Source organism: Bombus bifarius, unplaced genomic scaffold (assembly GCF_011952205.1).
Source record: "Bombus bifarius isolate JDL3187 unplaced genomic scaffold, Bbif_JDL3187 scf7180000007977, whole genome shotgun sequence".
NCBI lineage: Eukaryota > Metazoa > Arthropoda > Insecta > Hymenoptera > Apidae > Bombus > Bombus bifarius.
Window position 1 is genome coordinate 5,390,863 of NW_022884362.1, and position 26,792 is coordinate 5,417,654.

At 33.6% G+C, this 26,792-nt stretch overlaps 4 protein-coding genes across 15 annotated transcripts; 3 read left to right on the top strand and 1 right to left on the bottom strand.

Annotated features, from left to right (window-relative positions):
* Positions 1–846: 846 nt before the first annotated feature.
* Positions 847–19,054, bottom strand: LOC117204264 (protein 4.1 homolog). 8 transcript variants are annotated; one of them, XM_033441512.1, is made up of 15 exons: positions 18,927–19,054; positions 8,782–8,949; positions 8,544–8,691; positions 8,161–8,455; positions 7,744–8,082; positions 7,482–7,654; positions 7,224–7,363; positions 6,334–6,420; positions 5,074–5,799; positions 3,494–3,697; positions 2,889–2,996; positions 2,601–2,711; positions 1,994–2,098; positions 1,174–1,383; positions 847–1,104 (listed from the first exon to the last, which is right to left on the bottom strand). In XM_033441512.1, the coding sequence occupies exons 2-15, from the start codon at positions 8,938–8,940 to the stop codon at positions 925–927; spliced, it is 2,985 nt and encodes a 994-aa protein (XP_033297403.1). In that variant the 5' UTR covers positions 8,941–8,949; positions 18,927–19,054; the 3' UTR covers positions 847–924. The 8 variants fall into 8 exon arrangements, with proteins under 8 accessions (XP_033297403.1, XP_033297402.1, XP_033297401.1 ...); XM_033441511.1 differs by having other exon boundaries at positions 8,782–8,954; XM_033441510.1 differs by lacking the exon at positions 18,927–19,054 and adding an exon at positions 18,627–18,873.
* A 478-nt stretch (positions 19,055–19,532) lies between these two features.
* On the top strand, positions 19,533–25,084 carry LOC117204275 (stromal membrane-associated protein 1). Of its 4 annotated transcripts, XM_033441532.1 has the most exons (10): positions 19,533–19,597; positions 19,672–19,687; positions 19,856–19,996; positions 20,582–20,715; positions 20,817–20,984; positions 21,071–21,275; positions 21,355–21,630; positions 21,727–22,013; positions 22,091–22,237; positions 22,310–23,557. In XM_033441532.1, exons 3-10 carry the CDS (start codon positions 19,879–19,881, stop codon positions 22,427–22,429), a joined length of 1,455 nt encoding a protein of 484 aa, XP_033297423.1. In that variant the 5' UTR covers positions 19,533–19,597; positions 19,672–19,687; positions 19,856–19,878; the 3' UTR covers positions 22,430–23,557. The 4 variants fall into 4 exon arrangements, 3 of the variants coding, with proteins under 3 accessions (XP_033297423.1, XP_033297422.1, XP_033297421.1); XM_033441531.1 differs by having other exon boundaries at positions 19,556–19,687; positions 19,778–19,996; XR_004487056.1 differs by lacking the exons at positions 19,533–19,597; positions 19,672–19,687 and adding an exon at positions 24,886–25,084 and having other exon boundaries at positions 19,694–19,996; positions 22,310–22,791.
* LOC117204285 (40S ribosomal protein S28) lies at positions 23,984–26,742 on the top strand. 2 transcript variants are annotated; one of them, XM_033441548.1, is made up of 2 exons: positions 23,984–24,543; positions 24,623–24,879. In XM_033441548.1, exon 1 carries the CDS (start codon positions 24,277–24,279, stop codon positions 24,472–24,474), a length of 198 nt encoding a protein of 65 aa, XP_033297439.1. In that variant the 5' UTR covers positions 23,984–24,276; the 3' UTR covers positions 24,475–24,543; positions 24,623–24,879. The 2 variants fall into 2 exon arrangements, with proteins under 2 accessions (XP_033297439.1, XP_033297438.1); XM_033441547.1 differs by lacking the exon at positions 24,623–24,879 and adding an exon at positions 26,543–26,742 and having other exon boundaries at positions 24,055–24,470.
* On the top strand, positions 26,265–26,742 carry LOC117204286 (40S ribosomal protein S28). The gene has a single exon (XM_033441549.1). The coding sequence runs from the start codon at positions 26,349–26,351 to the stop codon at positions 26,544–26,546; it is 198 nt and encodes a 65-aa protein (XP_033297440.1). The 5' UTR covers positions 26,265–26,348; the 3' UTR covers positions 26,547–26,742.
* Positions 26,743–26,792: the final 50 nt, after the last annotated feature.

Here is a 26,792-nt window from a genome sequence, read left to right on the forward strand (position 1 = left end):
GCCTTATAAAAAAATTTTGTATGTCTCTTACTTAGATATTATAAGTCTTCCACTGTTACTTTCTATATATTCTTCTCCAAGTGACTTATATATATATATATATAATAATGTTCATATAGTTCAAACGCATATTAATGTAAACGCATATTACAGTTACATGTGCTTGACTTGTCAAAACGTTTTTTAAGATGTTTTAATTGTTATGTTTTTTATTACATTAGGCTCATAGACGAAGTCTTAAAATTAGAAATTTAAATTACAACAGAAAATCTGCAAAAGATTTTAAAAAATTAAGCTTTTGAATATTCCTCTAATATTGTTGAACAAGGTTTGAACATTATTTAAACGAACTTTATATGAATAGCTTAATATGCTTATTACATGAGACATCGCGTGAATATCATGATTTTGTTCGCTGTGAAGCAGTGATGTAAGTTTGTGGGCACTCTGTCATATTTTTATAGTTATAAACAAATTAGCTTTTGTTTACATATATATATATAGCTATGTATACATAATATGTTTAATATATATTTATGTTTTTGAGTATGTAAATAATACATACTTTGAATATGAACACTGCTGTTTATGGTACAACGTACCATGACATCTTTTTGTAAGAACTTGATTTTTAATCAAGTTGAAGCTCGTGACATTGAACAACATTTGTTATAAGAAATGTTTCTTATATATTAAATGATAAATGTTGCTTTAATTAGCCTTTTATATGATAAAATGGTTAATTAAATATTGGCAATAGCAAAAACTAAGTCAAATCATTTGCCATTCATTGTATATCCAAGATATACATAATATATATATATCAATTTAATTTTTTATTTTATCTTTTTTAAAATTACGAGCATTATATCTTTTAGACAAAGAGTGCCCTTCTTACAAAGGTGATTTTTGATGCATTACAAGTTACTGCGCTGTTTGCTGTTGAATTTCTATCTTTTCTACTGTCATATCAGGGTTCATTGCCGTTGCCTCTTGAATTGCTTCTGCCAAAGCTCGATCATGATCAATCGGATCGCCATCTGATTGTATCGTAATTTTTTGTTCTACACGAGTTTCTACAACTCCATCTCTTTCAGTTTTATACTGAAAATGCAATAAAGTATGCACTTAATAGATACTAACAATTAAAAATTAAAAAATTTCGAATCTTACCGTTATCGTTTCAACAGTGCGAGTTTTACTGGATATTGTCTGAGAACTAACTATTTCCCCGGTTGCACTGTACATACCATCTTCACTTTCAACAGCTACCTTTCTAGTTTCAGTTGCTACTAGTGGAACTGTGGTAGTTGTTGTTACATTATTTTCTGGCTCTCCTTTGTAAACATGCGTTTCTGTTTCAACAACACCAGCTGGATCACCCTGAATTAAATTTATAAAATGATATTTCTGTCTCTTTCTCTCTCTCTCTATCTCTTCTCAGAAAGAAGAGTTCAAAAATATATCTAATGCAAAAATAATATACTGAACAGTTATATTGCAGTATATTACTGTACAATTATATTAATATATTACAAGTATAAATACATTAAATAATACAAAGAACCAAAGCATTATTAAAGTATAGAATTTATGTTACTTTTATTGATTAATGGTTAATACCTTAAAACCAGTGCCTTTGAAATAATAAGTAGATTAGGTTTTTTACTATGATTTTATGAATATCATTTTTATGTTCCCATGAATATCAACAAATGAGTATCAGTGTAAAATGGATATTGATTAAAAGTATATGATATATCTGTGTATAATCTAAATAATATATAATCTATATGAAAAAATTGGCGTTAATAGTTTACTAATTATTCTAAGAATTTTTATCCATTATAGGACATATTTCTTGTACAGTAAACATATTTAAGCATGTACCTTTGTGAAGATTCATCCTCAGAACTAAATTTTCTAAATTCTCAAAAAATTTTGTTTCTAAAAGAATATAACTTTTTAGTAATTTTCAATCCTAAAAATTTACCTGATAATATTGGTTGTAGAAAGCCTGTTGATCATCTTCAAGGTCAATTGGAGTACCTGAATCATCACTGCTTGAACTGGATGTACTGAGCCTTCGTGAGAACAGCTACACCATGCAATGTGTTAACCAAGCCGGCAAAATTAATTACAAAAATAAAAAAATAATTAAATAAAAAATAGCACTGGTTAAACTTTATTAGTCAACCAATATCCTGAATGAATTAAGTATTATTGATATACTAAACTTATGATCCCTTTGTTTAAACATATGATACCGTGATATGCTTACTAAATGTGCATGATTCTTATTTATCAATATGTATATTACACAAAAAATTAATATTATACACTTAAAAATAAGTATATGTTATAAAAACCAAAAAGCTTCATGATATTACCCGAATTTCCGTAAATATTAAAGAAAATTATTTAAATATATATGTGCAATGACCATATTACTAACATGGAACATATTCTAAATGATTTAATGTTAGGATCAATCAAAACACGGTATGTGATTATTATCACTTACATAAATGCTTACATGCTTCATCCATTAGTGGTGAGCTTGATATATTTAGCATTTTAAGCTGTTAATGAATCATTACCTGTTCACCAGAAAGTACATGACTTGTTGTTCGAACTTCTTGAGTTACCACTCTCTGTTCTTGTCTTGTTGCACTGGTTGCTGTTGTATGTGCTACAGTTTTTTCCTCTACCTAATATAAAAAAAATATAAAAAAATAATTCTAGCTTTATAGAAAAAAATATGATGAAATATATATAAAAGAGTTAAAAATATTTGCATACAACATATGAACAAGTAGAGTAAAATTGCAATCAAATAAGCAGGTCATCTAAAACTTTTTAAGAACGTGAATAATAACATTACAAACCTGACTGGTTTTCTGATTTTTTTCAAGATCTTCATGCATTGTAGCAGTGCGTGTAGTAACAGCTGTTGCTGTCATGTATGGGGCCCTACCATCATCTGATGCCTCTGCCTAAATACAACTACAAGGTAACTAATGTCTTATAATAAAGCAGCAATATGTATGTACATATAAAATTATAGTAAATAGAGGAATATTAGTAAGTTACATATTTATATATTTTTTCAAGATAATAAAAAATTTCTTTGTTCAAAAATCACATTTGCTACTTATATTAATGACATATATTTCTTACATGCAGTATTTAAATAATTAATATCTAAGAATCATATAACAATGTCTACAGTCTATCTATATCATAAGACTACTCACAATATACCATAATATATCATTCAATAAATATCATTCAAACAGTTCAATAAGCTGGGATAAATAGAAATTTAATCAAGGAATATGGATACTATAAATTGTTTTAAAATCATAAGAAGAAGCTAAATAAAAAGTACTAAAAAAAAAGAGAAAAAATGAAAATATCTAATTTTTTGACAATATCTTTTTCTTTACTTTATGTATCTTAATATCATGGATAGTTCTAAAAGTTTCATCACCTTATTAATTTGTGTAGAAACAGTTACTTGGCCTGTGCCTCCAGGTGTAAGATCTTCTACTTTTTCTTCTATGTTTTGTGTCACACCTTCTTGATCCTTCACTACAGATTGTTTAGTTGTGGTTTTCACTATTGTTGGGGTAGTGCTTGAAGTTAAAATTTTCTTCGTTTTTGAAGAAAATGGTTTTATTACATCCCGTATATCCTTTAAAATAGTATAGTATAATGTAGAACTAGAAGAGTCAAAGGACGGAGATGACACAGAAGAATCTGTGTCAGAAAAGTAAATAGGACAATTCTTGAATCAAAAATCAAGTATGGAAGAGACGAAAAATACCTCAGAGTTGCCACAATTACAAAGAAATTGAAATTTCTCCAATTAGAAGATCGTTTACTTAAACTTTTGTATGAAAGAAACAGAGTTGTATCTGAAGTTCGCAATTAGCGACTACTAACTACTGCAGGTGAGGAAGATTTGGCTTTAATTATGTGCCTGATGAAGAGAAAAAAGTACTAAGTAGTATTAACAGAAAAAAGAAAATCCAAAGAATCTGGAACTCCTCTTTCAGATCTCCTAGTCTCAATTATGTGGAATCTATAGAATCGAGTGAACAGTAAATACCAAACATTAATAAGAACGCACCAGTAATGTTTATTGGACATTATGTCTGTTACACACTAATAAGAAAGTGCTAATTACCAACCAAGTATGGTGTTTATCAATACTTTAAATTTTATGAAGGAACTTTGACATTTTATTACCTCCAGATGGTTTGAAAGTAGATGTTATTCATACCAAGAATGATAAACCATTAGATCAAAATAAACTCAAATTAGAAAATCAATAGGGATATATTACAACTAAAATTGATAAACTCGTAAATCAAGAAATTAGGGGCGTAAAAAGGAATTCATTGAAGATGAGATATATAATATAGTTCTAATACTCAATCAACATTTAGTGAAAACACATACTAATAAAGGAAGGACAAATTTTAGGGAAAAATGGAGCAGCAATACAATGTGGCAAATTAAATACTCTAAATTGTTTATGCAAATATCATACAGTGCAAATAGAACCTATAGTGAAACTTCATTCATCTGAACCCATTAAAGGGAACCAACAGTTCACATAATTGGATTGTTCATTATAACATTTCAAAATTTCATTTATTGGAACAAAATTCTAGGTAATGTCCAATGAACACATTGAATACTAGGTAAATTTTGTATGTTTTGTTTAAAGCGCCAAAATACTATGACATACTTTATTAAAAAATAAAATTATTTAAATACTTTATGATGTATTTAATACTTTGTGTATCAGTTGCGTATCAGATAATCTTTATAGCATTCAACATTACTTATCTTACATTATTTTACATTTATTATTAATAGAACACCACGTTAATTATCTACAATTAATTATCTAGACTACTTCTGAGTGCTACTCCAATTATATAAACATCTATAACAATTCATAAATAGTGAAAATAATCAATAAAAAAGAATCCTATTATTCCTATTATATGAAGTTTATCCCCCAACGTGTTCAGATAAATGAAATTCTACTGTACTTACCTTTATTTTGTCTTTTTTTTCTTTATCTATCTTTTCTGACGTTTCCTTGTCTTTCTTTTCTAACGATTCCCTATCTTTTTTTTCTAGCATTTCCTTATCTCTTTTTTCTGGCGTTTCCTTGCCTTTCTTTTCTGACATTTCCTTGCTTTTCTTTTCTGGCGTTTCACTGTCTTTCTTTTCAAACATATCCTTGTCTTTCTTTTCTAACTGTTCCTTATCTTTCTTTTCAGACATATCCTTGTCTTTCTTTTCTGACATTTCCTTGTCTTTCTTTTCTGAAATTTCCTTGTCTTTCTTTTCTAACATTTCCTTTTCTTTTTTTTTCAATTCCTTTTTACTGAGTGGCTTTATTTCGTTGTTGTCAAGAGTAGCACTTTTTTCTAGCATTTCCTTATCTTTCTTTTTTAAATCTCTCTTAGTGAGTGACTTTAATTCATCAATAAAAGCGCTTCTTTCTGGTGTTTCCTTTTCTTTCTTTTTCAATTCTTTTTTACTAGGTGACTTTATTTCGTTCTTATCACTTTTTTCTAATGTTTCCTTATCTTTCTTTTTCGATTCTTTTTTATTGGGTGACTTCACGTCGTTGTTATCAATAATAGCACTTTCATTTATTAAATCAGAATTGTTGAGATCATTATGATTTTCCTTTTCGCTTTCGTTTTTCTTATCCTTCTTCTTCTTAAATAGACCACCGGGCGGTAGGACCGCAATTCCTCCGACCGGTTTCTATAAGTAAATTTATAGTCACACATCGCTTCATGCAATAAGCACGATTCAGTTCTATCGCTATGCTATTATAAACTACGTGTTTCACATTCTCTTAGCGTATATTTCATGCTGGATAACTAATTACGGTCTGCGCTCTCAAAAAAATATCAGTTGTTAATTTTTTTAGATGAATATACTTTCCTGAAGAATTTACTTGTATCTATGGTACATTTCTTTGCTTGAATGTTTCTTGACATAAATCATTATATAAAGTGATCGTTATGTGCATGCTAACATAAGCATTAGCGCAGTTTAATAGCTTATTAAAATATTTGCGCCTGTGTATGCTCATGTGATGTATGATAAAAGAAATTTTAAAAAATTTGAGAAATTCAACTTTGAGGCGATGGCCGTATAATGTTTGCAAAAAATAAATAAAAGATAGCAACATGCACCGAAAAAAAAGGAAAACACCAAATGGTCACATACATTAATATAGATAAAAGTATGTTGGTTAATGCATGACAGTATGTTCCAGGTGAAATTCTATACCTTTTTGCCACGATCTGCATCATATTCTCCTTCCAGACTACTGGTACTGCTAGCTGATGTTGTTCCAGCACTTGTTTTGCGTGAGAGCTACCGGTGTTAGTTAGGTGTCAGTTAGTTTTTATGGTCGAAGCACTAGGATGTGAATATTGAATTCAAATTTGTGAAATTAAATTATTACATACAAATGCCATGTGTTCAATTTCCGATAATAATTGTAAGATAAAACTTTATAAAATCTACACATTTCTAAGTTTCTTGCATAAAAGTATTTCAAGTCCATATGAATATATACAAGTTAATTAACCAAATATTATGTAGAATGGATAGAAACAATATTAAGTTTGGCTTTCCCATTAAGTTTTTAACTTAACATGTGCAATTTTTAATTCAAGTTAATTAACTTGCATGTGCATTATTCAACTTGTTTTGATAATTTTGGAGTAAACGTATTAGATATCTAATGCATTCAACTATCTCTAATACATGGCACACAAAAACTTATCAACATGCCATGTCTACAGATATTATCCGTTTGACTTAAAAACAATAGTGCATAATGATTAATTCCAACTTTTTATGAAATATGTTATCTCTTGCTTATACGTGAACCAATTGATGTTCTACAATTTCTCCGTTGTATAATGTAATTAGGATTTCAATAGTACTTAAAAAGAATGATTATATATGATAACAATAAAGGTAATTAATTACTTGAACTTATTATTATACAATAAACTCTTTAGAAAAAAGCTTTGTTTGAAAGCGTAGACCGCAGAAATATTGCCTTTAAAAGAATTTCTCATGGAATAATTTTCAATTTGCATGACGATTCCATGCATCCTCTACTAACTATTACTATGTTTGATATATTTAAATGTATTCTTTTTTACCTTTTCTTTCTGTTTTTTTATTGGACTAGGCCGTTGATCTATATGCTCCATGTCAGGAATCATTTCAGGTTCATAGCTCATTGTATGCCTCTTACTTGGTTCTGAACCATAAGATTCAACTTGTTTAGGACCCCCTAACGCTGTATAATGCACACATACCTTTCAAAATCTTAAAGTGATAACTTTGCGACAAAAGTGTCAAAACGGCACTGGCTGCATATTGCGTCTAAAGTTAATAAGTATCAGAAGTCTTTTTACCATCCATACTACGAGATGTAGGACGACGACCACTTAAAGATCTTTCGAATTGTGGAGGTTGTCTATCAATGGGAGTCTTCTTTGTCTCGTAGTGAGTTCTTCCTGAATATCGGAAACGAGAACCCAGATGTGGTATCAAACCGACTTTCTTTACAGGCTCAGGACTCATGAGCCTAAAAAATGTGTATATTACTTTATCTTATACTTTATCTTTATTCATATATTTTATGCTACTTAAAATCATTATTAAATAATTATTCACCTGAAGAAAGTATGGTGTTCTACACATACTTTCCATAACTTTTTCGCAGCTCTATGGTTAGCTAATTTGAAACCAATCGTCGATTCAAATTGCTCAAATTCACCCGGCCTAATCTTTATGTAAAAGTTATGCCTTTTGTACGAGATTTTTAGTATCTTTGGCCAAGCAAACCTATTGATTCTTAATCGATCCCTATAGACGAGAAGACCCGATGAACATACACCTAACATTATATCCACGCCCTCAGAATCTTTAGCAGGATGAAGATCAACTCCATACATCGCTAACTTTTTTGCATTTTCGAGATAATGGAGTTCTGCTTCCGCGGGTGTTTGACCTCTAAAAATTAGTCAAATTTTCTTTATTATTAATTCTACTATCATTTGGATAAATGGCTAATCATTAAACGAGACTAACTTATGCGTTTTATGAAGGTCCATTACTTTCTCCACTAACTCTGGAGTCTGATTAGGGGCAAATTTGAAATCCTTTAAATATGTACGGCCATGCTCGTCTGGGTCGTAATCTCCGACTTCTGATTGAACTAAATATGAACCTAGAAGAGCGTGAGTTACAAACGAACACGGCAAACGGCCTGTGATAATATCGTTTCTAATTTGAAGGCATAGCTGATAACGAGTTATGTCTTCTTGTAATTGGGCTGGGTCCGGAGGATAAAACTTCACCTCGAAATTAAATTTCCATGGTTCGTCTGCAGAGATAAAACCAACATAAATTGCTTCCAACAATGATATCACATAATATACGAGGAAAAAGAAAGAGAAAAGAAGACTACGTACTTTTCACAAATTTCGCGATTCTTTTATCCAGATCTAACCAGTTTCGCAAATCGTGTCTGTCCTCGTAAATAAGGCCAAAATAATCCTTCTCCATCAAATTCATACTCTGACATATCATGTCAAGTAATTCTTGGCCTTTCGCCTTCCTCTGGAACAAAATCAATTTCTCATACGGTTTTCGTCAACGTCGAGGAAACTCATTCTCCTGGAAGGATGAAAGAAAAATTTGATAGCTTACATCTATGTGGAAGTCTTTCACGGTTCCATCTAGCAAAGTGATTCTTGCAAGAGCTGTTTTGCCTTTGCTCACTGGACTTTTGGTCGGCGAGTTTGTTCCAGTCCCATTTTCTGCCGTTACCTCTGGTTGACTACCAGCGGACTTCTGTTCCTCCGGCATATTTCAATCCTGTGCTAAGAAGATTTGCGCGTGTTAATCCATGTTATATAGCAGGTTCCTTACTTTGCTACCAACGACGCATGGATTAATCCTCTAAATAGATCTGCTTTCTTAATCGTCAACTACATCGAAGAAATAATATTGCGTGTTGGTTCAGTGTATTCGAGTATAGATCCCGTCTAGACCAGAGGGTGCCATGTAGAGAAATAATCAATATTTGCCGGAGCTCTTCGAGTTACACATACCCCGGTCTATAAAACACCCCAACTCTTATCTCGTTAACTATAAGGAAAATATCAGGAAAAAAGAAATGACATTAAAGACAACGAAGTATGTACTTTGAAATTATTTACTACTTTATACAAGTGTATAATTTGAATGAGATCTTCCGCAATAAAAACTCATTTCTTTCTTGTAACGATCTGAACGTTTGCTCGTTTTATCATCTAATGCATATACGCAACATGCTCGCTTCTATCTTCGAGGTCTCCAGACAGTAAGAGGAAAACATTGTAGATAGAATGTACTGTTACATCGAGTACCTAGATCCCAACGGCGCGAGTTTCTACAACGTCTAGGATCCGCCAGTATCGGCATACGCCAAAGAAAGATACTACTAGACAAATGATTTCGTAAAAAGTTTGAGAACAAGTTGCAGTTACGTGCAACAGAGACACGTGTGCGCATTTGTCACAGGTCGTTCGCCTTCTGAGTGAGACAGATAGAAGGTAATACACGTCCACGCAAGATATCTCGATACAAAGCCAATAAACCGGCGATATTTATAACACCAAGCCTACCAAAATACACAAGCCAGGTATTGTTAGACGCGATAAAGTTGCTATAAAAATATCGCGTCTGTTCAACAATCAACCGAAGAGAACGTGTTTCGAGCGTAGAATCGATGGTAAAGGGTTTCGAATAAAAAAGCATCGAGCGTAAAAATCCTTCGAAATCCAGAATTGATCTTTTCCAAGTAAAACGTAGCCATGAAAATAATGTGCAGCATGACCCTGACCGACACGGTCTGCTGAGACCATATACATAGTATTCAAATCGACGAGCACAGGTCTGTAGCTCTGAGCATAGTCCCTTATGCAATGCCGGAGAGCAAATAGTAATTCAACCTCAATTGCATGGAATCAGAGACATACTAGGACGCCGTTCGTCGTTGCAAATACCATTAGTGCAGTCTTGCTGCAAGAGAACGAGCGAAAAAATGCACTCGCAGTGATTCCCCGAAGTTTTCGCGATAGTTTGAGTAGCCGAGAGCGTCCCATGAGTCACGCACGAGCAAATACACAAAGGGAGAGACCCGCGTGCATTATCATTAAAACGGAAATCACGGTTTAACGTTCAATTCTGTCCGAATATCTCGTTACACAGACACGCAACCATCGATCCCAACAAAAGAGTAATTACATAAATCTGAACTCTGTCGCGTTGTTGCGTAACGTTACAACTGAACAGCGAGCAAAAAAAAAAAATGAAAAAAAGAAAGAGTAAACTCCTTTGGCAACTATACTCTGACATAAAATAGAAGAAACTTCCTGCATCACAGATTTTATTAGACAAATGATAAAATTAGTCGTGTGGTACAGAGACAGGTGCGATGCATTGAATATCTATGATTCAACGGTATTCAACTTTTAAATACAACACGTAGAGATCATAGAAATCGTGCTGGAATTCATAGAAATAGAGATACGTGGCGGTGCAAGTTCGACAAGTCTGATGTCGTCATCGTTGGAAGCAGACGTCCTTTACAGTACTCTTTACTCTTTACTACACGATGAAGTAATATCTCGGTTAACAGGCACAATGACGTGTTCACCAATATTATACATATATACGTATACATATACACTCTAATAAGATCGACCAGGTTAAAGCCTTGACTAAGTGAATCAACGATATTCCAGAAATGCTAGGTAAGAGACGTGGTTTTCAACCGTCTGCGCAGGCCACGTTCCAGGCCGCGATAGATACCAAAGAAACATTGGAAACTTAAAACGGACAGCATAGATTCACGAGACACGTAGAAGAAACCGGTCGATCGTCTCGTTTTGCTAACGGGTCAGCTGAAAGTTTAAAGGCCTGTTGAATGGAGCGAGCCGGTTTGAAAGAATTCGGTTTTTTCGTCGACGTCGCGAAGAGATGCTTTCAAGAAACGCGTGGGTTTCATTTGGCCGTGTGTGTCAAAGAGTTTTATTGTAAACGAGGGTCGCGTGATCCACGACACACGCCCACGACTATCGTGTACACACGTTCGGTGAGACCGAGTGGACAACCGTCTCATCCTCCATAAGCATTAAAGAGCTATCGTCTTTAATGAATGAATTCATACCTCTCGAGATACGGCGGCGCAGAATTACTTTCGAGGCGCGTTGCTCCACCTTGATAAAAATAGATGAGATCGAAGTTCTGACCGGTTGCACGGAATTATTTATTTCATCTGCGAGACTGAAATTTACTAAAGTTTGCGCAAATTCCTAAATGATGCGGTAATGGAAGAAAATACGAGACAGAAAGTTAGTATATCTGATTGAAAAAATCAATTACTATTCAAACGACAAGTAAACATGCAAAAACTTTTCTATGAAATTAGAGTCAAGAAATAGCTTTTTAATCTTCGGTCGCGACCTTCACCTTTACCTATAGATGTTCGCAGCCTTGTCACTATTTTACTAGCCACTACTTTGCTATTTCATTAAATCACCAGTTTGTTTAAATTTGCCTTTGCAAATTGTTCTTTGCACTTTTGCTCTAAACTTCTCATGTATTTATTTGTTGAAGTTTCTTTACAATCGGAGATACTTAAATGCTGAAATTTCCAAAGTTCTCCGTTGAATTGCACTAATGAAATAAAAATTCAAACTCCTCTCAGAAACGAGTAGTCTATAGCTAAGATCGTAAGGTTAATGAAACATACGAGAAATGAAAGGATACCCATATGCATTGTATCATAATTCCCAATTAACGAAACTTTAACGGAAGGCAATACATCGTTTTAATAATTTAACTATCAAGGTGTACCACATGGAATACCGAGGCACGCAGTTAACGAATCGACGAAACCATACCGCAAACTGTACTCGCGGAAGAGCACGAAGCGCAGAGGATGTCATTAGAAAACACGTCAGCTTTGCATATGCATGCACCACAGGGTTTATTAACCCAATGGTGGTGGTACTTCGTAACTGTACGTGAATGAATACACGGTGCTCCAACTCGAGCACAAGTGGACCCGATCGTTTCAAATGCCGGCATTTAAATCCCTTGTGTCGACGTCGACTTCTACCTAATACGAGTTTCCGGTTCGCGTGTGAGACATTGTGTCCTCGACGAATCGATAAAAATGCACGTGGTTCTTTCAGAGACACGAGAGGCGAGTATCAACCTCCGTTAGGGGATGTTTGATCGATCGACGTTTCAACGAGCGATATTTAAATCATACGAATCTCTGATTATCTCTATCATGACAAATCGCTTGGTTCCTGTAAATTTATATTCTAATCTTAATGCCCTGATAAAATTCAGAAGTTTATGATAAAAGGCGTTGAGTTGATCATTGCGACTTGAGAGTAGCTCATTTGCCAGCTCACAATTTTCCGGCCGGTGAGTGGTAACAAACGACTGCTGAAGTATGGCCAAACTTATGGCTACTAACCATGCAACTGATACGACTAGAAAGAGAAAAAGGAACTCTGCTTGTCCTCCTGCCAACCACCTGATCTCCCAGGAGGTAAAAAAATTCGATGCGTTACGAAAATGCACCACTTGTTACTACACTGTGAATATTTTAAGCTGCTCTTAATACACAAACATATAGATATAAAATATCTAACGTGAAACAAATCTCTGCTCAAGTACCAGCTCGTTCATTTTGTTCATAAAAATGTAAATTTACATAAACGTTCGCACTTTACTACCCTTCGTCAGCTGCGATTCTCTTCCAAGAAAGTTTTTAGGAAGATTTTTTACGACGTCTCTAAGAAATTTAGATCTCAACCAGAAAGCAGACCTGCTGCTCGCCTCAGGAGAATCTGACGTCGAGGGAGATTAACGAGTAGAACGAATCTCTCGCGCGTGAAAATTATGGTGAAGGGGAAGAAAGAATCAGAGCTCGTTTTCGCGAGAAACGATGGAGTGACGATGACTTTTCATAGTGATAGAGACAGGCGCAGATTTAACCGTAGAGTCGATTCGTTCGCGAGGGTGCGTACACAATTTAAGAGAATTTTTATCGGTGTCGTGCAGACGCGTCCCGCTTCACCGATCGAAAACAACGGGGTTCCCCGTGCGTTTATCTCCCTCTCTCGTTCAACCCTTTCTTTCATCGCGTTCGCAGCGGCATTCATCGTAGGTCTTCCTCTGTCGCGAGTTTCAATGGTAGGAATTGCAGGGGTGAGAAGACAAGAGCAGGGGAAACAGACACAGAGGGCGAGGAAGATTCTTTGATGCGTGAAATTAAAGGTCTGAAAGCTGTAAAAACGTCGTCGAAAATTTTACCAACCAGGATATACCGATTCTTCCCTCCTTCTCTCGTTCGTTCAAATCAGACCTACGAATTTTACCCTACGCTGTTTTCCGCTGGTTGCAAGTAGATTTATTCAGTCGAAGGAGCAAGCAAACGCCTCGCCTCGTAATTTCAACTGGCGAAATTAACCAGCAATTACGTTCTCGAGCTAAAGAATAAGCGACCTCGTGTGCGTTAGATTGGAGAATGAGTGAAAGGTTCGAACTTTAATTAAACACCGCGCTACGACTCCCTCGTGTATTTTTACACGAGGATTCGTTTACAAGTGTTCAAAGAGGAGTCTGTTACGTGTGCGTAGAATTAAAAGCTCGAGAGCTCGTTCACGACGAAAACGTGTAATACAGCCTCGATCGCGTGTTACACACCATGCCGTATGAGTCATCTTTAATTTTGATCACTATACAATTTTAGAAGAATTTCAAGAACGTTAGTACAAATATTATATATGTCAGTATGCCACTTATGTTCCAGTATGTGTAAAGAACAACCAGTTTTTACTGAATTCGTTGAATTTTCACGACGACAATAGAATTTCTTTGTACAAACGTAAACGCAATCATAAACGAGCAGTTTTTCCGTTTTGTTTCTCTGGGTTCACAGTGATTTGGTGCCAACAATGGCAATGGCCTTTTTTTACGGCCACTTTTTCCCCGCGTAAACTGAGATAATTGGCCGTGTCCTACCATAACGCTACGATGCTGTTACTCTGCATCGTTATTGCGCTCTGCTTTTTCATGGTTAAATCGTTCCCTGTTCCCAGTGCGCGCCTTCACTCGCGGAATATTTATTCCAAGTTGCCCGTTAGTGAAAAGTTTTCCGATCTGAAAATCTCTCACGACCCTAATTCCATGCCCTTTCTTCGTGGAAACACAGAAGTGTTCCATTCTTGCAAAACTGTGCACATCTCGCGTGCTAGAAATTTTTCAGCTTTAATAAAATTCGACATACATACGTATAATAATCTTATCGTAACATCTACATAAATTATACATCTGAGTCTTCAGGAAGCTAATCCAATCGACCCCATTCAATTTTTCTAATCAATTCTAATCAATTTCTATTAATTTCTTAATTTAATTAGATTTCTAGAGCCAGCTTTTTGTTTCATATCATATTGTAAAGTTAGAAAAGTACGATAATCTATACGCAAGATACGACGAGGCAAAGGCTATTCTAAATTGCTTATTAAATTGCTTAAATTCTTATAACTTAAACTGATCTAAAGACTTTAGATATTGTAAGTAAGGTTGCTTGAATGCAAACCATTCCAACTCGACTATCTGAACTCGTATGGTCATAAACTTGAAGTCAACTTATTGAATTCACCGAGCATCTTCAATTCAAGTAACTTGACTAACTGAACGAGGCTTTGCGTGCCACGGGGATTCGCCGAAGAGAAAATATTCTCAACGATTAGATGCGCCAAGCGGCCATGACGGAAATAGAAAAAGCGAAAGAAAGAAAGCACGTATCTCGTTGATTATTACATGCGCGATTTAATCGAGGGATACAAGCGTTGGTAAAACGTATGGTAGATATATTCTGTGAACATGGTGTAACCCATAAAATACCAGATAGAATATATATATACAGGGTGGTTGGTAACTGGTGGTACAAGCGGAAAGGGGGTGATTCTACGCGAAAAAAGAAGTCGAAAATATAGAACAAAAATTTTTCGTTTAAGACTTTGTTTTCGAGAAAATCGACTTTGAATTTTCGCTCGGTACGCGTGCACTTTATCGCGTCTCTTTATAACGGATCTCACTGTAGATCGTTGTCTCGATGGAGAAATTAAAAAAAAAATTAAAAAAAATTTCTATTCTATATTTTCGACTTCTTTTTTCGCATAGAATCACCCCCTTTCCGCTTGTACCACCAATTACCAACCACCCTGTATATAAGAATATAAATCGGTGGTGAATATACAAACTAAGAATACGATGTGTTTTAAGCGCGCGTTGTTACTCTACATGTTGCTTTGAATGTCGTACGTGAAGGATTACACGAACGACTATTTAAGTTGATCACAAATTACAGTGCCAATCATAGTACAGCGGAGCACGTGACGATCGTAGATCGTAGCCACGCCTTGTTCGCATTTATCTTTCGTGTTTCTTTCGCGCGGGGAACGCCAATACTTCCGGCGATTGCTTTACGGAAGACAGATACATACATAGTACGCGAGTGCCAGCCAGCCGTACAATTAAATTTTACGTGAATCGGCCAACCACGCGGAATATATACACTACTATGCTAACAGGTGTGATACGCCTGAAACTGTTAGATACTATTATTATATCATACGAACTAATATGGATCCACGTGTTTCAATTTTTATTGAATATGGAAATTCTTGATAAGAATACCGACTGAGTGTCAATAGACTGATAAAAGTGTCTGATAATAGCACCGATTATCGTTCGCGATGAATGCTACTCATTCTCCGACGTACCGATCGACCAACGAATCGCGTGTTACTTATTTACTCGATATAACAACAAATTGATATATGAATTTTTATGAGTAATCGTTGGCTTGCGAACGGCTTTTTCTGAATGGTTTCTCTTTGTGTTCATACTGAATCTTTACTACTAAAAATAATCGTGTTTTAAATTCAAGTGATTTTAATTAACTGAACTTATATAACTTATAGCTTGAAGTTATTTAAGTTCATCAAACACTTTCGATTCGAATAACTTGACTAATCTGAACTAAATTTCGTGTACTTTCTAAACCTGAACTACCTAATCCTTTTACACAATTACAAAGTAGATCACTCTTCTTATATTTACATTTCTTTAACAAACATTTTATTTCGAACAAGCTGTAGAAAACGCAATGCGTCTCATTTTGATAATGTTTTGCAAAGTATATAACTAAAAATCTGTCCATCGATTTGCTATCAATTTGAGAATTTCAATAGTCAAGACATTTGAACGGGATTTGTGTCATAGTTCACGTGCACGCAGCTCCGTGTGTATGGGAGAAAGCCACATTATACGGTGTATTTCACCGGTGTGTAAGCTCAGTTCCCCCAAGTTCATTGTAACTTTGGTCGTGTCGTGTATCACCTCCTATCAACGTCACACCTCCCTACACGCATCGCTCGTGAATATACTTCCTTGCTCTGGTTAACGGGTATGCATCGTTTGAGGCAATAATCCTAAATACACGCTGGTATCTATACTTACATTGGTTAATCTACGTGTTAGCTAGTCTCCGCTACTATGTATAATTTGAACCGATTAGAATGATCGAAATATTTCTTTGATTTCATGTTGTCACATAAAATGGAATAATCTGTATCACGCATACGAAGAAAATTTTATAACGCGAAGAATAGTTGTCGTTGCAGAGAGTTTTAAGAACGTATGCATATATGTACGTATGTGGATTGAAATGCAGAAAAGAAAGCTCCGATCGATCATTGGCAAGAGCTAGAAACGCAACCGGGCTAATGGATGTTTCGAAAAGCTGGCATTTCTGCGACAAAGTGCATAATTGACCTAATTGATCGTAACAAGCGTTCGCCGGCAAAATGACGAAATTGCAAAGCTCGAACAAAAGGTCTCGTAGAAGGTAAAATCATATGAGTGATCGATGTCATCTAAAGCAACAAAATTCTTCCGTACTATCTGATGACTTATATGTAGATATTAATTTTGTTATCTATATCAATTTTTAGAAATTAATTCTATCGTGCCATACTATTCTACAGTATGTAGCTCTAATAGCAATAAAATCATTTGTTAAAAACATTCATAGTTTTAGAATAATTTGAGTGACAATCTATACACATCTAACGTATAATTTTAAATCATAGATTCCAAAGGCTATAGATTTTCGATAAAAGAACCAGCAGATAATTCAAAAATTTATCAAGTTCGACAAATCACTGGAAATTTCCTTGTTTGATTGAATCTACGGTACAAAGTAAGAGAGAGAGAAAGAGAGAGTGTGCATGGCAAAGTACCAAGCGTGTGGCACACTTCGGGAAAGCACTTTAGCCTCAGGGTCGCGCATGAAAGCGGGAATGATACGATAATGGAAATAAATTGCACGGTGTTATTTAAAATTTGTCAATTATTCTCGGTTTAGTGACAGCGTAATTTTCTTAATTTTCGTTCAACGCCGATTTCCAACGGATTCTGCGCGTCTCGTATCACGACTCACAAAAAAATGGATGATACATAGTCTTTCTGACGAAATACGATACATGACACACAAAGAATGTATTCAATCTTGACTCTATCGATTCCATTTGTCTGTCAAAATTCTTAGATTACTTTAATCGAATAGTTTCTGGTAAACAGCGATATATCATTATACAACCTAACAAATTTTGTTACAAATTCAACACTAGATATAGCAAACTTGTTGAAATGGTAAGACTATGGTCTTTGCAATTACTAAAAATATACAGGTGTATTTGGTAAAGTATACATATTGAATTTTACTAAGACAGACACAGGATTGTGACTATATGCTTATTTATTTTCATTAAACCGTCTCGATCTAAATTGTATCTGTATAGCATATCTTTTTTAGTATACAGATCAATAGTTTTAGTTTAGTTTTTAAACACTGCTTCACATGCTGCACGATGTAATATTCATGCAATTTAAGAAAAACACTACGATAGTAGATATAAACATTGTATCGGAAATTTCTACCAACCGGACCAAGCAGATGTTTCCGTATACTGTTGATTGAAACATATATATATGTAGAGTACGAAATATTTACGTATCAATATCTTCGACATTTTTAGTAATATGTATAACAGTGGATAGATGTTATTCTTTCCATTATATACTTTGACATCACTGGAGATTATGTGAATAATACATATTCTTTTTACAATATCAACTTTTATACAAAAATTCAATGAGACATTCGTAATAAAATGACAGAAATTTAATCACTATGTAACAGTCGATATATACATATGTACTTCTGTAAAATGATAGTAAACATTGGTATTTAAAAACATGCATTCTAGTTCATCGGCATTAAGTTGAAAACTGTATAAATTTGTTACTAATTTCATGTCTAATATCTTAAAATGATTTAATACTGTCGAAGAAAACCTTGTTACAGTGTGTCACGAAAGTAATAAATGAAATCTGAAAACTAATAAACTTACCTATAGGATATAGACGCGATCTTTTCTTAAATAATGCACCACGATGAGAAAATCAGAGATAAAGATATAATAAGAAAAAATGTACACAGGGTTGAAGCACTAATTATTTTTTTCCCCAGCAGATAACGGATTACTTCCTACCATAAGCACATAAACAACTCTTGTTCCAATTCAACCGACGGCTACGAATACGAAACAGGTCCGTCGAATCGCGGGGCGACGCTGGATGCGGCCACGGCCCATACTCGCACCATTTTCAAATAGTCCCCTCACGAGTACAAATATTTATTGCTTACGTACCTTAATATTTCCCAATTCTTCGCACAGCGAGCAATCACAGTTCATAGAAAATGCAACTGGATTAGAAAATTTCCGTGATAACAACGCACTATTTAATTCAAACCGTGAATATGGAACTGCTTTCAATGTCCTTACGCGCGAGTCAATATGGCTGACTACGTAGGAAAATCAGTTTCTCTTATGACGCAATCAAGCGAGTACGCCCCGGTTTAGACGCATTTTCTCCACTAGATAGCAGCAGCTGAGCTGTAATCTTGACGGCCGGTAAAAAAATTCCAACAGTCGATAAATAGAGAAACCATTTTCTCATTTTTGTGTCAGATGCGTGATGTTACCTATTTGATGTAGAATAAGATTACGACGTTAGTAGCGATTGGAATTAAAATTAAGGAGCTATCCTACAATTGTTTAACGATTTTATAACGATATTTTATCGGTACATTGAAAGAATCATTGAAAGCGAAACTAAACCACTAACTACTAATAAAAGGATTAGAAATCCCCTAAATCGTATGATACAAAATACATTGAATGTTAGATATATATCGTCTGTGTTATAATGAAGCACATGTTGAATTTACATATATACGAATTGATTACGTGGCTTATCGATAGAGCAGTAGAGTATATACTTGCTTACTTGAATTATAGTGACTACACGATTCAAAAAGGTATCGATAGATAGAAACACGAGATAGATGTTAGAGTCGTTATCGTTGACGATCTACTCATTATTTCGTTTCAGATATTGGAACGAGAGTGTAAGTACAATCGAATAGAATTCTTTCAACTACATGACGTTTCTGTGAGTAACGAATTGAACTATCGGGGGCGTTCGCTGACCATTACAGCATACTACTTGACGGTTCTCGTATGTGGTATGTGTCCAGCATTGTAAGAAGAAAACATTGTTTTGGGTCTGTGTGCAGGAAAACCTCGTCACTGTATAGAAATGACGTCCCGCCTGGAAAAAGAACGTTCCAAGCAAATACAAGAAAAATGTCAAAATCTTTTGATACAAATGCTACGTGATGAGGATAATAAGTATTGTGTCGACTGCGATGCAAAAGGTTCGTGCGTCAATTGTATATTTTCTAGCGATGTCTTGTTTCCTTTCGACCGATGAACCCCCATTATTCTATCCACTCCCTGTAAATATTACAAAATTGTATTTTATATGTATATTCATCTAAGTCATGGATATTGATTTGAAAACGACCTAGTTCCGCCTAGTAAGACATTATAGATTTTTAATTCCTCTGTGACAAAACCTTAGATGACAGCGATTACGAGTGAACGTCACCGTGGTTTCCTCGTTATTCATTCTTTATTCGTATACTTACTTGTTCTCCTTTTTTCTGTGAATCTCTAATAAAGAACTTTTCAGACAAGTGACACTTACCATTCCTTATCATTTCCTTATTTCGTGTATTTTATATATCAATAAACCTTTAAATAACCTGAATCTTTAATTGCTTCATTTTACGTCAAATTTCTGTTAAATTATACTCTTCTTATGGTATATACGCTCTGTACAAATAAAATTTTATGGCACTGTATTTCTTTATCTATATTGTTAAATATTGTTTAAAAATTAAGTACAAATATGTTTTTTTATTGTATGCACTAGTTCCACATTTATGTATGTTTCATAGGACCAAGATGGGCTAGTTGGAATCTAGGTATATTCTTGTGTATTCGTTGTGCTGGAATACATAGAAATCTTGGAGTTCATATAAGTAAAGTAAAATCTGTTAACTTAGATACATGGACACCAGAACAAGTAGTGGTATGTTTATAGCTATATCTTTATTTCATAGGTTCTAATCATGAACATTATTTATAATACAAGTATAACATATGATAAATGTAACACATTTTTATTTTTAGAGTTTACAACAAATGGGTAACTCCCGTGCAAGAGCAGTTTATGAAGCAAATCTTCCAGATAGTTTTCGAAGACCTCAAACTGTTTGTAGTCTTGAAAGTTTTATTCGTGCAAAGTATGAACATAAAAAATATATAGCCAGGGAATGGGTACCACCTCCTTTACCAAAGGTAACACTATCACATTTAAAAAAATCAACTGCTCTTTAAGTATAATAAAAATTCAAATACAAATAAATTCTTTAATAAATGTGTAGGTCAACTGGGATAAAGAGCTTGATGAAGAAGCAGAAAGACAACGTAGGAGGAAAAAGGAAAATTCCAAAACTTCAAATAATCAAGCTATACTTCCACCTGTAAAAAAACCAGAAGTAGTGCCTCAGTTGCCAAAACCTAAAAGTTCTGTTAGTCCTAAACCTAATAGAGCAAATAATTCTGCAACTCTAGACCTATTGGGCTTAGGTATATATTTCTTCCCTTAGATTTCAATAATGATATTAAATGTAACTTATATTTCTAAAGATACACAAATTTTTAATAGATGCTCCAGCACAAAATCAAACAAGTGTAAATGGTGCTGGAGATGATATATTTTCCTCCTTTTTATCTGCACCTCCAGCTTCAGTAGCTTCAACAAGTAATAGTACTTCTAATACAACTACAAATGCATCAACAACAATCAGTAAAAGTGAAGAAGAAAGTTTTTTCGATCAACCAGCACCATCACCTCAAGAAAAAAATAAAATGTCCAAAGACAGTATTTTAGCCTTGTATGGTACACCAAGTAATCAACAATCAGCAATGTTTGCAGTTTCTGGTATACATACATTTGCTAATTTAAATACACCACTGAGTTTGAAATATGGATACAATTTTTATTTTGTATTTTTTGTAATTGTATTTCATGTTTTAGGTGGAATGTACGCTCAACAATCTACCGTTCAGTATAATCAAATACCAACTGTAGTACCATTTGGTCAACAAACTAATTTTCCAAATCAACAAAGTTCCTTGACTCAACTTCCCACCCAGATGTCTGTTACACCTAATCAACTACCTATCACCCAGAATCAAATTACAGTGAATTCTACTTCATTAGGACCAATAGCATCAAATACTTTAGGGAACTGTTTACATGTAGGCCAGATAAATCAGATGAATGGTGTACCTAACCCTGCGATTACAATGCAATCCCAGATGGTACATAAATTTGTGCGTGGCAAGCTACACATATTGGAGTTATTTGTCAATAAACTAATTGTTTTGTGTATTGTTAGGTGATGCAATTAGGACAGTCTAATATTAATAGTAATAATGGTTGGAGTGGAATGTTAACACAAAATCTTCAACCAGCTCCTGGTAGCAATCCTTTTTTCAATTTAACGTCTCAACAACAGCAACAATCTGTTACATTTAGCCCACAGGTATATAAATTTGTTACTTATATGCAAATATAAATTCTTGTAATGACAATGATGACTATATTTACATTTCAGTTGCCACAACAAATGGCACAACTCTCTTTAGGTGGCACGAATTTTTCAAGTACCCCAGGGAAATCTACTGCTACAACTGCACTTCCTGGACAAACGCTTTCCACCAATTTATGGCAGTAAAAGTCTTATGGATATTATTAGTTGATTGATTATTCCATTCAGTGTTGTACACTAGTGTCGAATGTTTGTTATCCAACATGATTAAATTTCCATATTAGTTTGGAAATCTCTGGGATATAACAAAAGAAAGACACAAATGAAGAGTACTCGAATACTGTCATTTTTGAAAAGTAATTCGTGAATGCATACAGTATTTTGAGCCTAAAAGGTTTTTCTTCTAAAGCTTAGCTAGCTTTCAACGTTATTGTTGGAAAAGTGGGAACTACAAATAAAAACGAATTTTTGACTGATTATAAAGAGTTGTTCATGACGTACAGTATATATGTATTTGACAATGTAATTGTATTATTTGCTAAAAATGGGTGCTTTTGTATTCACGATGAATGTATGCCAGGGTCCACTTTCATTATAGCAAACTATTTCATTATACTTAAACAAGTACAAGCATCCTTAGTACGATAAGCATAGTTTGCGGCATAGTTCATTTTTACCCCAAAACATAAAGGAAAATCAGATATATAACAGATTTCACGGACTATTAAAGTTCTTTGATAAATTATATATCAAAGGCTACTTTACTTAAACAGTGACCTTTCTCGTTACAAAAGCAGATTTATTTTCTAGCATAATGTTGTAATGTTTCTATGTAATCAAAATGTATTGAATGTTTTAAAGTTTGTTTGCTACCTTTATGTCCTATTAATACTGATTTATGTAAAAACTGGAAAAACTATGTTTTGTGTTTTCAAGAGTTAACGATATTGTTATTATTTCAATAGTGTGTTGCTTGGAGCGCTAAACTGCAACGTTGATCGTAGATTAAGGAACATTTTAGACCTTAATATTCTTTAGCAAGTATTATTAATACGTCTTGTCAAAATGTATTTAGTGTTTTTGTTAATATCTAATGGCAGAGACTTAACCAACTAAACATATTATCTACACTTTGATTCTTATAGCATACATGAAATACTGCAAAAACTTATGATTTTAAATTTTATGCATTTAGAACTAAATTTTAATTACGATTGATTGTTTGATGAGAATTAAAATTCTATGTAAAACAGGTTTGGATGTTTGCCTGTTGAAAAATTATGTAATTTATTACCGTACAATATGATAAATATTCAAACTTGACAATAAGTTCTAAACATGTTATCCGTCACAGTCATGTTTTATTAATTTTTATCTTATCAAGTAATATGTACTTGACATGTAGTTGAAGAAAAGATGCATGATACAAATGTAAAAAGATTTTTTTATGTAATTTTATAAATAATTATGAACTGTCGTACAATCTAAATTAATTAGGATTTGCGACTTGCTGTTGCAACGAGAAAAATTAACATATTGTAAAACTGATATAAGTACAAATACACGTTGTCAAAATATAGAAAAAAAATGTATAATGTATAATTTATAAAACTTCAATAACAATTGAGCAATCAATCAATCTTTAAATGTTTTCAATCCTATGATAACTAAATGAAATAATAATATCAAGCAATAGTTATAACATTTTCGTTATTACTTTTAAATTACACGTGGTAACATTGAAAACGCCATCTACGTATTATAGATTAGTAGACAGATTACATTAATTATTTATGTTTAAGACAATGAAATAATTCTTATCTTTACAAAATACACGTTCTATATCACTAACTATATAGTTATATTTTTTTACATTAACCATTATCATTTAAAATTTTCTAAATTAAATTCAATGATACTACTGGAGAAGCTCGCCGGAAGTTGCTATCTTTACTGGACTGCGAAGCGAGAAAAATTCCTTCATTTGCGTAGAACCTCTCTTTGGTATCGCATCAAAGCCACGTGAGACAATAATGGATAAACCAGTAGTTTTGGCACGCGTTATAAAAGTCTTAGGAAGAACCGGCTCACAAGGCCAGTGCACGCAAGTTAAAGTTGAATTTCTAGGCGAACAGAATAGACAGATCATCAGAAACGTGAAAGGCCCGGTACGAGAAGGTGATTTACTAACCTTGCTGGAGTCTGAACGTGAAGCAAGAAGACTTCGATGAGTAAAAGTTTTGTTAGTCCTAAACCTAACAGAGCAAATAATTCTGCAACTCTAGCTCTATTGGTCTTAGGTATATATTTCTTCCCTTGCATTTCAATAATCATATTAAATGTAGCTTATATTTCTAAAGATACGCAAATTTTTAATAGGTGCTCAAGCAAAAAATCAAACAAAGAGAAACAGTGCTGGAGATGATATATTTTCCTCCTTTTCATCTGCACCTCCAGCTTCAGTAACTTCAAGAAGTAATGGTACTTCTAATACAACTACAAATGCATCAACAACGATCAGTAAAAGTGAAGAAGAAAGTTTTTTCGATCAACCAGCACCATCACCTCAAGAAAAAAATAAAACGTCCAAAAACAGTATTTTAGTATTGTATGTATATAATTGTATTATTTGCTAAAAATAGGTGCTTTTGTATTCACGATGAATGTATGCCAGGGTCCACTTTCATTATAGCAAACTATTTCATTATACTTAAACAAGTACAAGCATCCTTAGTACGATAAGCATAGTTTGCGACATAGTTCATTTTTACCCCAAAACATAAAGGAAAATCATGTATTTAACAGTTTTCATGGACTATTAAAGTTCTTCGATAAATTATATATCAAGGGCTACTTTACTTAAACAGTGATTTTTCTTGTTCCAAAAGCAGATTTATTTTCTAGCATAATGTTGTAATGTAATCAAATGTAATATATATAATCAAAATGTATTGAATGTTTTAAAGATTGTTTGCTACCTTTATGTCCTATTAATACTGATTTATGTAAAAACTGGAAAAACTATGTCTTGTGTTTTCCAGAGTTAAAGATATTGTTATTATTTCAATAGTGTGTTGTTTGGAGCGCTAAACTGCAACGTTGATCGTAGATTAAGGAACATTTTAGACCTTAATATTCTTTAGCAAGTATTATTAATACGTCTTGTCAAAATGTATTTAGTGTTTTTGTTAATATCTAATGGCAGAGACTTAACCAACTGAACATATTATCTACACTTTGATTCTTATAGCATACATGAAATACTGCAAAAACTTATGATTTTAAATTTTATGCATTTAGAACTAAATTTTAATTACGATTGATTGTTTGATGAGAATTAAAATTCTATAATTTATTACCGTACAGTATGATAATTAATTCAAACTTGACAATAAGTTCTAAACATGTTATTCGTCACAGTTATGTTTTATTGAATTTAATTTTTATCTTATCAAGTAATATGTACTTGACATGTAGTTGAAGAAAAGATGCATGATACAAATGTAAAAAGATATTTTTATGTAATTTTATAAATAATTATGAACTGTCGTACAATCTAAATTAATTAGGATTTGCGACTTGCTGTTGCAACGAGAAAAATTAACATATTGTAAAACTGATATAAGTACAAATACACGTTGTCAAAATATAGAAAAAAAATGTATAATGTATAATTTATAAAACTTCAATAACAATTGAGTAATCAATCAATCTTTAAATGTTTTCAATCCTATGATAACTAAATGAAATAATAATATCAAGCAATAGTTATAACATTTTCGTTATTACTTTTAAATTACACGTGGTAACATTGAAAACGCCATCTATGTATTATACATTAGTAGATAAATTACATTAATTATTTATGTTTAAGACAATGAAATAATTCTTATCTTTACAAAATACACGTTCTATATCACTAACTATATAGTTATATTTTTTTACATTAACCATTATCATTTAAAATTTTCTAATTTAAATTCAATGATACTACTGGAGAAGCTCACCGGAAGTTGCCATCTTTACTGGACTGCGAAGCGAGAAAAATTCCTTCATTTGCGTAAAACCTCTCTTTGGTATCGCATCAAAGCCACGTGAGACAATAATGGATAAACCAGTAGTTTTGGCTCGTGTTATAAAAGTCTTAGGAAGAACCGGCTCACAAGGCCAGTGCACGCAAGTTAAAGTTGAATTTCTGGGCGAACAGAACAGACAGATCATCAGAAACGTGAAAGGCCCGGTACGAGAAGGTGATTTACTAACCTTGCTGGAATCTGAACGTGAAGCTAGAAGACTTAGATAAGCACATAAGGAGATTGAATTGCCAGCACATGAAAGTCACCAATGATGTCTGGACGCATACGATACATTTCATTCCATCAACAAAAATGGGGACTATCCAACTATTCCAATAGCACGAGCCGCCTTGTTTAAAAAAATCCCTGTCAATGAAGATGTTTCCATCTTTTGTAATAAACACTGGCTAATATTTGATTGAATATTTAATTTTGTTTTATTTTTCATATTTTCATACTTGTGATTCTACAAA